General features: G+C 38.1%; 1 protein-coding gene across 1 annotated transcript; it reads right to left on the bottom strand.

Moving 5' to 3' along the window:
* Positions 1 to 72: 72 nt before the first annotated feature.
* Positions 73 to 6335, bottom strand: nod2 (nucleotide-binding oligomerization domain containing 2). Its single transcript, XM_048185016.1, has 11 exons — positions 5998 to 6335; positions 5239 to 5767; positions 4840 to 4966; positions 2804 to 4568; positions 2574 to 2657; positions 2375 to 2458; positions 2204 to 2287; positions 2031 to 2114; positions 1745 to 1828; positions 1581 to 1664; positions 73 to 1112 (listed from the first exon to the last, which is right to left on the bottom strand). Exons 2-11 carry the CDS (start codon positions 5716 to 5718, stop codon positions 1040 to 1042), a joined length of 2949 nt encoding a protein of 982 aa, XP_048040973.1. The 5' UTR covers positions 5719 to 5767; positions 5998 to 6335; the 3' UTR covers positions 73 to 1039.
* Between the last annotated feature and the right edge of the window lie 5000 nt (positions 6336 to 11335).

Genomic DNA, 11335 nt, shown 5'->3' with positions numbered 1-11335 from the left:
TAAGGAACTGGCTGAGTGACAGGTTGAGCACTGCAGTTTATTATACAAATATAATGCTTAGCCTACTGAAAATCTTATAAAATTCAGTTTTATTTTCTTAAATTTGTATTTTTACAGCATGTTTTACATAGATCCTAGATGAAGCTCTTGTAAACTTTTATCAGTAAACATCTGTTTCATGAGTTCAGGAGTTTTGTGTGAGAAAGAATAAACAAATAAATCTATGGTTTCCATGCAGCTTAACATAAGTCATAGAAGATGTAATTAAAGGGATTTACAAACATCATAACAAACCCTGACAATCTGTGTTGCAAGTAACAGACAAATAGACTATGAATATACAATACAAAATGTAAACTCTCATATAAAATAAAATACTGTGTACAATAAATGAAAACTAAGACAGTGCAATGGATAGAGTCAGACAAATGTTTATGTTCCTTTTGGTGTGTGTCACTAGGCCCACTTTAGAAGTTTGTGTACTGGGTAGAAAGTTTGCATCTTACTTATTAATGTTCTGAGGTTTTCTTCTACAAAGACACTTTTACAGTACATTTATGACAGTCTTGATGAAGCAACCTGAGGCACATTCAAGTCACAATGGTAACAGAGGATCCCAGTCATTCTCCAGCCCCATCTGACGTTCTGGGTTAGGGGTGTCCAAACTCGGCCCTGGAGGGCCACTGTCCTGCAAAGTTTAGCTCCAACTTGCCTCAACACACCTGACTGGAAGTTTCTAGTATAGTCTTGATTAACTGGTTCAGGTGTGTTTAACTGGGGTTGGAGCTAAACTCTGCAGGAGAGTGGCCCTCCAGGAGCAGAATTGGACACCCGTGTTTTGGTTAGACACTAGATATTTAGCTTCTGAACTACCTCTATTCCAGATCAGCCATTTACAAGACATGCACTTTGACTAGCTATGGCTTCCTGCTTGTGTGCATTTGTTTTGTTTTGTTTTGTTGTTTAAAACAAAAAAGAAAAAAAACATGGGCATTGGATTTGGGAGTTTGGTGGCAGGCATTGCAGAGGCATTTTGCCCTCAGAAGGTCAATCTGCTTTCTTGCTTGCTCAGCTCCTCTTCTTCCTCTGGGCTCAGATTATTTCCTCTCAGCCTTTAAGAGTACAAAGCGAAAAACCTTTGTATTAAGGATGTTAATATTATTCTCAGCACAAACCATTCACCAGGCATTGGTATTAATGTAATAAAGCGTAGTACAATTGAAATTCTGTTTGCACTAAGATTAATCAAGTCCCAAAGTAGTTGCATCATAACTGCTAATCATTACATAATGGGGGAATCCTGTCACATTAAATAGGATAAGTGGTCACCATGGAACCTCCCAATAAATACTCTGTTATAGGCCTTTGAGCAAAACAAACAGGTGAACAACTATAAAAAAAAATCTCTACACAGCAAAAATCATACAAACATTTAAAAAAATCTTATTGTTTTCCAACTATGCAAAACGTGTGACAACATGCCCCATATTTGTCCTGATTCTTGACAGCATGTATGCTATTGTGGATTTATCGAGTAATACTAGCACACAGTCAGCTAAAATACTGGAAAATTACCTTACCAGATTTCCTTAACACTAGTGTTCATTTTCAGTGCCTCTATCAGACACTCAACTCCGTCCCTGCTGATACAGTTTTTGTTTAGCCTGAGTGAGAAAGACAGAGAGAAACATGTAATTCTGACTTTAAAAAAACCATTTCAAACAAAATGGATTAAATCACTCACCACAGTTCGTCTAGAGTTTTGCTCTGACTGATCAGTTTAGCCAGAGCGCATGCACCTGCATTGCCCACACCATTATCTACCAGACTGAAACAAACCAACGCAAACATTGTTATAACCCACAAAATGTAACACATGCTGCATAGAGTAGCACAGTGCTCTCCAAACATAGACAGGGCAACCTTTCCTATTCCACTGTTTAGCATGAGCTAGCTGCTGGGTTTTTTTTTTCTTTTCTTTTTTTCATTGTCATAGAATGCAGAATTAATATAGGACTATACAGGATTACCTTAACCATATTAACGTAGTGGTATTCTTCAGCGCATTTGCCAATGCCTCAGCTCCCCTGTCCCCAATTTTATTACCCCATAATCTGAAAATAAGAAGTCAGAATGGAAATATAATTTAATATAGGTACAGTATTGAAACACTGGAGCACAGTATTCTCATTATTGACCTCACCCCAGAAACTGCAAGGACTGGTTGTAGCTTAGGCCTTCTGCAAGCTGCTCCGCTCCCTGTGATGTGATGTTATTATTTCCAAGCCTAAAATCAATTTGGTATGATTAGAATGATCAAAATCCTATAGGCCAGAACTAGAACATAATAACCTTAGATGAAGTAAGCACTGACCTCAAAGACAGGAAGTTCTGCTTTGTTTTTAGCAAACAAGCAAAGTGCTGGGTGCAAGCATCTGTGAGCTTGTTGTTAAAAAGCCTGGGGAAATGATGAGGTAGTAATAAAACTTGGTTGTATAAGTATAACAATGCAATTCAAATGATCATTATTCATAAAAAAAAAAAAAAAAGGTTAAGGTGTTTGATATTCTCACGCTATTTTTTGGAAGCTTTCACATTTCGCTCCCTTTTCCAGAACTTTCCGGATTCCTTCATCTGATATGTTATTGTTCCTTAAACTGTGAAATTCAGAAGTTTCAGAAAATCAAATCATCAAACAGAGAGATGATAAGAATTTTCATTTTTAGGTGAACTATCCCTAAGACAAAAGAAAGCCTAAACAACAATTCAAACACAACCACAATCAGTTAATCTCTCATCTTACTAAAGGGAGTGACAAATATGTAGGCACGGTAGAAGCTGCTCCACGCCCACATCTCCCACTGAATTGTTGTCTAACTGAAGCCCAACAGGATTCCGCAGATGCTTTAGCACATACGCCAGTGCGGTACACTCCACCGGTCCAATGTTACAGTAGGTGAGCTTCAGGTGTTCAACGTCCAACTTAGCCACAGCATCTTGAGCAATACTTTTGTCTTGCATTTCATATATGCACTTGATTAGCCAAACAAAACTTGGCATAGCATGCATGCTTTTCTTTTCACCCTCTACAGGACGAGGAATGGACTTGAAATGTCTCTGCATGCCTTTAGACAATGACTTCACAACCTGCTTGAATTTGCGTTCACGCACAGCAGTGGGACAGCAGTCCAGGAGGAGACTATGGTGCCGCTGAGATAAAAGTCCTGACACAAACTGAGCTGTAATCTGGAGGTTTGGTGTCTCTGCCACATGAGATTCCGCCTCCTCAACCGAAGGATCAATACAGTGTCCAAGACATCTTTGAGACAGGCCCGACAACTGCCTGTGCTGAGGCTGAAAGAGTCTGGAGATAGCAGAACGATTGTTGTTACGATTCAGAACAACATACAGAGCAGCGAAGAAGCATTGTAAGGTGATATGCAGAAACTCATAGTGTTTACAATCTGTCACAGATAGGTCATTGCAGAAAATGAGGAAACCCATGCTGACATCCTGTTCTGTGAGCCCATTTCTTTGTAGCTCATATCCAGAGAACACATAACAAGAGGCTTCCAGGCCTTCCAATGCCAACTGTCCAAGTTTTAACACTGTGTCCAAATGTTCCTCCAACCAGGCCTTTCCCAGGGCTCCTTGGGACAGAGATGACTTTCGCTGGAAGAAATGCTGTAGGACCAGTAGGTAGACATCGGTAATGGTCTGAGGAATACCATCTTGACCACCCAGAAGCTCCTGGTGGCACTTGGTTACAATCCAGCAGAAGACTGGGATGTGGCAAAGACCTAGCAACACCGTGTTAACCTGGAGGGAATCTATGACACGTCTAGCCATAGCAGGGTCGCTGTGATGTTTCTTTACAAAGGAGTTGATGCCACTAGGAGAAAAACCCTTCAGGTGCACTTCTTTGCGGAGATAGCGCTTCAGCGATGGGCCCACAGCCTGTGGCCTGCTGGTGACCACCTTCAAAACGCCCTTCATTAGCGTACCCTGCAAGAGATTGAAAAGCAATACAGGTATAGGCACTGGCTTTGTGGGGCAGCAGTGACGTTCTTCATCCCTGAAACCCTGTTTGAACTCATCAAGCCCATCAAAAGTAAAGAGGACCATATGAGGGTGGTCTAGGATGAACTGGAAAACCTCATCCTGACTTCGATCAGGCCAGCAGCAGTGCAGGAAGAGGAGCTCTTTCAGAGACAGCTCTCTGTGCTCTGCATTCAGTTTGCGGCAACTGAAGGGGAACAGCAGGAAAGTGTTTGTGAGCAAAGCTTCTCTTGCCCAGAGCAGGTGCATTCGCTGAAGCAGTGTGCTTTTGCCACTTCCTGCCTCCCCAGACAAAAGAATGGTGTCAGCATCTTCATTAAGAGTCCCTATGGGACCCACCACATCCTCCAGCCCTAATGTACTAGTTTCACCAGAATCATCTACCACTTCAAGAAGCCCATCAGTGTAAATATCATCCAAGGAGAAATGTCCTGCCCCACCGTAGGTGCTAAGGAAGAGGGACTGGGCAGCAACAGAGCTTCGCAGCTTCTTCTGGTACAGCAGACAATCTAGAGAAACAATGTAAAGATTTTTTTGTAAAATATAAATGTGAAAATGATTTTATTATCTTAAACTTGTATTCAATATTCTTTATTTCATTCGTTTTTTTTATATATATTTCTACATTTATTTACATTTATTTTACATTTCACATTTACATTTATATATTTAATAGTCAACGTTTATTTAAATAATTATTATGCCCATCTCATTGCAGTTAACAGACAGTAATATCAAAGACAAAGTCATGAAAAACGACAACTAAGAAATGTCCTATACCGGCAGAAAGATGATTTTCTTTATCTTCATTTTTTGGTTTGGTTGGCTCTGCTTGTTCTAGATACTGTAGTAAGGTCTTTGCAGCAGTTTCCCCTTTAAACTTCACTTGGTCTAACAGCCTCCGAACCTGCAACAATCCAACAAGATCACTAAATGTACAATCTTTAAGCAAGTAAAGGATCTTTACTGTGAACAGGCTTGTTAGAAATAAATATGTCATATGGCAAACTAATATGCACTTATCATTTACTATAGGAAAATAGTTCAAATCTGAAAATTGTTTGGCAATTCAAAAGTCAGTGACAAGGAATTTAGTCATGGGGCAAAGTAAATTTAAGGATTTCATAATACAAAGAAGTAAACTAATTTATGGATCAAAGTACTATTCAAACAAGTTACCTGTTGTGAGGGTGTGTATACAGGTAGTTGTACCCCATCACAATCTTGGATGGTGAAGCAGCCAGTTGTCAGTAAAACATTCAATGCTCCGTCAATATTATCTCTGAGCTTTGTCACTAACACTGGCCTGTCAACCAGTAACATTAAAGTTGCAGTGTCTGGTCTGTTCTTGCCCACCGCAGCACATCCATTCCCAAAACACAACCCAGCCTTCTGCTCCTCTGGTAAGACCTGGTTAATCGCAGCCAAAAAATGGCTGCATGCATCTTCTCCTTTATCATGCACCACATCTAAAAGTTGCCTGATGTTAGAACATAGAGGTTTCTCCGCCACTCGTACGTTTAGGTAATCCTCCCAAACAAGAACCTCCCATGCCAGGAGCAGGTCCAGAACACATTCCAGAGGTTCGGCACTGCCTCCACCACATAGGACTGTCAGAAGCTCTGCTCGCTGTGTTATGATCAACTGGTGAGCGCTCATAGTGGAATTCAGTCTTGTCTCAAAGTCAACAGTCACAATCAGAACCCAACTGAAGGGATGAGACAGAGAAGACCAACATCACAACTTCTCACTAAAGAACCCTTCATATTGTGGCATTTATTAGATTTCAAAGAGATGTAAAATATTGGCAAAAGTTCCTATAAAAGCTAGAGTAATTCTGGGCACTCATTTCCTCATTTTTAACAAAAGAGAATAGGCCATACGTGTAATAAATAAAATAAATAAATCAAATAAAACAAAATAATAATAAAAACTTACCAGACAAGGTCCAGAATAGTTCCTGAACGTCATTGCTCCCCGACTACAAGGTGAAGTAAATCTTTCATTCGTAATCATACGTGTACGCGTATCAGTTAAGAACAAATGCGTCTCTTTTGAAACTTTCGAAATTAATATCCCAAACAAAACACGCTTACAAACGTCGGTCTGCTAAATATTCCGTAGCCTGTGATTCTGGGATCATTGGCAGTCTATATAGCCTACTCTGAAATATGAAAACACCACGAACACATGCTTATCTGTCGTTATAGTCTGTCTGTTTGGTCACTCACTTTGAAATGATCGTCCGAACTGAAAGTGAAAGGGGAGGCGCTGCTGTCCACTGAATTTTCAGGAAGTTATAACGTTAAGACGTTGACACACAAAGTGTCTTGTTGCAGGTAAGAACATTTCTTTACACGTCAGTAAGTCATTGTCAAAGATTTTGATATAGCCTAATATTCACATAAGTAACTGTTTCAGTTTTAATATTTTTAAATAGGCTACTATATATATATATATATATATATATATATATATATATATATATATATATATATATATATATATATAGCGTCTTGCGGCTCTGAACAAGAAACATTTTTGTTACTTTTTTTTTTTTTTTACAGTGGTATAAAAGCATGCAGAACCACATTTCAAACTCAAGAGGGAACCCTAGCATCATGTAAGATGTAGCCTTTTAGTTTATCTCAGCAAGCAAACTTCTTTTTTTTACAGTAGGCTTTAAATTATAAATATTTAAAGTTCATAGATTAAAGGCGTAGTGTTCAGCTTAGTTGTTTTTCTTGTTTTTATAAATGCTACTATCTGTGCACATTTTCTATAATTTATCAATAGACTATGTTCAAGAAACTCACTCTCATGTCGTTCCACACCCGTAAGACTTAAATTCATCTTCGGAACACAAATTAAAATATTTTTGATGAAATCGGATAGATTTCTGTCCCTCAAGACAGCTACGCAACTGACACTTTGACGTTTCAAAAAGATCATAAAGAGATCGTAAAACTAATCCACATGAATTGAGTGGTTTAATCCAAATTTTCTGAAGAGACTCAATTGCTTTTATGATAAACAGATTTAATTTAGGCTTTTGTTTTATTCACATATAAACATTAATCAGCGAACATAAACAGAAGCTCATCCGAACCTGCTTGACACACAAGAACAAACCTCTTGCGGAAGCTGAAACACACAGGTATGAACCTCATTGGTTCTCACATGCCAAGCAAACATGCTTGAGCTTCCGTTTACCACAACTGATGTGTTGATGAATGTTTACATGTGAATACAAGCATAAATTCAATATGTTCATCATATAATGCGATCGTGTCTCTTCAGAAAATTTTGACTAATCCTCATATGGATTATAATTTACGATCACTTTATGAACTTTTTGAAGCATCAAAGTTTCAGTTGCGTAGCTGTCTATGGAGGGACCGAAAGCTCTCAGATTTCTTCAAAACAATCTTTGTTTGTGTTCCGAAGGTGAACTAAAGTCTTATGGGTTTGGAACGACGTGAGGGTGAGTAATTAATAACAGAATTTTCATTTTTTTTGGGTGAACTAACACTTTAACGGCTTCTGGGTTTAAACCAGAGGGAATTATTCTGTTCTGTGTAGACACAGTATAAATAGCCTAATGATCAGTTATTGCCTTTATTTATTTAGTCTGCAATCTTACCGTGTCATTTGGAGTTTTAATCATTCAAGTAAAGCAATAGTCTATGTTATATTCTGATGATGAGACCCAGGAGTCAACTGGGCAGTGGAAGAAGAGGGTTTGGTGTTGATCCTTTGTGTGGGCTGTCTGGCTTTGATGAGACCATGCTGATCAGCGTGATGTCTCCATCCCTCTCTGTCATCCACAATGTAAAAGACAAAGCCTATTTAAAAACTTAGTTTTTCTTGTTAAAGTTACATGAATTTCTTTGAATTTCAATTAATTTGAATTCTACCTCCATACATTCAAATTTGAACTGCAATTTTGCATTCTGTTTCTTACCTCAATTTGAATTGAATTCAAATTCAAGAACTGAACTGGGATTTAAAAGGCATTCTCAGTTCAATTCTGAATGATGCACGACCCTGGTTGGAAGAATTTGAGAGAGCATAATAAACAATTCTGAACCACAGTAATGGGCATTTTCTTCCATTAAGGAGAGACAACCAAATTAACTGACTGACTTACTCTCCTTAGTATCTCTCAATGAACTTGTCTATCATGCTGGTGCATTTCTGGCATTGCACTGGACACAGAAGATCAGTCATGCAGTGGCCAGCTGACATGTGCTGACAGTGTCAACACAATTAGCCAGTGACTCAGCAGAGGAACAGAGCAGCAGTGTGCAGGCAGAAGCTGTAAACAGATTACCTTCAATTCTCTCCTTTTTTTATCTCAGATTTTTAGAAGTTGCACTGTGAAAGCTCTCATTGGGGGAAAAAAAGGAATTCGAAAATCTTTAGAGCTAGGAAATATATTTAGGTTTTTAGCCATGAAAACGGAGTTAGACACCCTGGTCAAATCAGGCTTATTGGCTTAATATCTAAACAATTGAAAGCAATGCAAAAAAGTTCTTTATACCTAAAGTGTGTCTGAGAGAGATATGTGACATCTCCAATATGCCTTTGTCTTTGATCTATAATAAAAACATGCGAAAGAGAGTTGTTTTGTTCCTTTATTGCCTGCTGTTTTGTCATGATTGCTTAGTTTCATATTTCCCCATGTGTGATGATTAGTTTGTCATCTTTCTTATCAGTGTAGAATATAAAGCTCAGATGAGTCTAACAATGACAGATGTAATGATGACAAACAGTGAGGTGTGGGTTGTCATGTTGCTTTTCCACAAAGACTGTTGGGGAACAGAGAGGAGAGTTCTGACAGAAATGCTAATATCCTAATCAGAGAAGTACTATGAATTGAACTCCCTTAGCATAAATGTTCTTGTCATTTCAGATTTTGTAAGACTGTGGCTTTCTCCCTAATTGTAAATATTGGAAGACAAGAAAAGATGCAGGATTTTGGTCAGGTCTTTTCAGCATGATGGGGTGACCTTGTGATATACAGTGCTCAGGGTAAATGTGTACACCCCCTTTGAAAAGTAACATTATAAACAATATCTCAATGAACACAAAATTTCCAAAATGTTGACATGACTAAGTTTTATATAACATCTGTTTAACTTATAACATGAAAATAAGGTTAATGATATAACTTGGATTACACATTTTTCAGTTTTACTCAAATTAGGGTGATGCAAAAATGAGTAAATCCCACAACAAAAACTACTACATCTAGTACTTTGTCTGGCCTCCATGGTTTTTAATGACAGCACCAAGACTTCTAGGCATGGAATGAACAAGTTGGCAACATTTTTCAACATCTATCTTTTTCCATTCTTCAAGAATAACCTCTTTTAGAGACTGGATGCTGGATAGAGTGATGCTCAACTTGTCTCTTCAGAATTCCCCATACGTGTTCGATTGGGTTCAGATCAAAAGCCAGTGAATCACTTTCACCCTGTTCTTCTTCAGAAATCCAACAGTGGCCTTAGATGTGTGTTTAGGATCATTGTCATGTTGGAAAAGTGCATGACGACCAAGAGCACAGAGTGATGGTACACTGTAAAAAAAATCCCGTTGTTTCTACGGAAAAATACCGGCAGCTGTGGTTACCAGAACAATACTGTAAAAATGACATCAAACCGTAAACATACTTACGGAGTTACATGTGAATTTTACATTTTAAATCTGTTAAATTTACGGTAAAATAACGTATTTCATTAACTGATATAATGTTAATTTACCAACCTAATGAAGTACTAATATCTGTTTTGTATCTTTATAATACACTGACAGTCACCAAACACAGTGGTGATGAGAGTCACATGATGAATCAAAGTTCATCACAAGCAGCTTTTCCACAAGCTGAGAAGCACAATACTAATATATAGAAGGTGCACACAGTGTCATTCACACACACACTAAACACCATCATGGTAACATGCATGAAATTTTAAAAATGCAATAAACATTAATTTAACAACATTAGATGTAACATAAAACCCTAATGTACATAACTGATTAGAAAAAAATGAGAAAAACTAAGAAGAAACAGAGTTATTTCAACGAAAATATATCAAATGTGAAGTATCACGCAGGGAATTGTGGGAATGTCAATATACGGTTTTTCACTGTAAATTTTACAATGAATTGTTATTTTTCACTTCCAAAAACTGTGAATTTAACGGTATTTTACCGTAAAATTACATTAAATGTACCATTAGATCTATTACAGTTATTCACCGTATATAGTACGGAAACTTTCTGTAAACCATTTTTACATTTTTTACAGTGTAGCATCTTCTCTTTCAGCATAGAGCAGTACATCTGTGAATTCATGATGCCATCAATGAAATGCAGCTCCCCGACACCATCAGCACTCATGCAGCCCCACATAAGGACACGGCCACCACCATGTTTCACTGTAGGCACCATGCATTTTTCTTTGTATTCCTCACCTTTCCAACACCATATAGTTTTGAAGCCATCAGTTCCAAAAACATTTATCTTGGTCTCATCACTCCAGAGTATAGAGTCCCAGTAGTCTTCATCTTTGTCAGCATGGGCCCTGGCAAACTCTAGGTGGGCTTTTTTGTGCCTGGGCTTTAGGAGAGGCTTCTGTCGTGGACGGCACCCATGTATGCCATTCCTCTGCAGTGTATGCCGTATTGTGTCACGGGAAATAGTCACCCCAGTTTGGCTTTCTACTTCTTTAGATAACTGCAGTAAACTTGCATACTGATTTCCTTAAACCCTTCTCATCAGAAGATGCTCCTGTCGAGGTGTTAACTTCCACTGACAGTCTGGACGTCTCTGTGAAATGGTTGCAGTTCCATCTTTTTAAAATTTTTGTACCATGATATACTTCAAATGAAGTTCTTTTTCGTTCTTAGTTTAGGGGTAAAACGAAGTTCAAAATAAGTGACCAGCGATATACTGTAAATGAACATCTGCCACCGCCCACACTGCTGAGAGCGGCTTTTAGATGAATATGTAAATATGTGCCGTGCACTTTCTTCTCAGTAACAAAATAAACACAACAAAAATGAGAAAACAGCAAGCATTTTTCATAGAAAGCATAAAAAGCGTTTGATGATTACAACATGGGTATTAGCACGAGCTCTGCAAAGCAGCACGGTCATTCTACAGAAACGTCCACTTTTGGTATGACAAAATGTCTTAAAATGCATTTCTTTTTTTAACATTTAAACTTAGAACACATTATTATATTACACTTGGACTTTATGAATACACA

The sequence above is a fragment of the Megalobrama amblycephala genome, linkage group LG3 (assembly GCF_018812025.1).
Source record: "Megalobrama amblycephala isolate DHTTF-2021 linkage group LG3, ASM1881202v1, whole genome shotgun sequence".
Classification (NCBI taxonomy): domain Eukaryota; kingdom Metazoa; phylum Chordata; class Actinopteri; order Cypriniformes; family Xenocyprididae; genus Megalobrama; species Megalobrama amblycephala.
This window is presented reverse-complemented; position numbering and strand designations above follow the sequence as displayed.

Bases quoted from the DNA above. Each gene is read 5' to 3' on its own strand.
- nod2 (XM_048185016.1), bottom strand. From the start codon at position 5,718: ATGAGCGCTCACCAGTTGATCATAACACAGCGAGCAGAGCTTCTGACA. The intron at 4,967-5,238 runs GTAACTTGTTTG...GGATTGTTGCAG, and splicing joins TATACACACCCTCACAACAG to GTTCGGAGGCTGTTAGACCA. The intron at 2,459-2,573 runs GTGAGAATATCA...TCATTTCCCCAG, and splicing joins GAAAGCTTCCAAAAAATAGC to GCTTTTTAACAACAAGCTCA.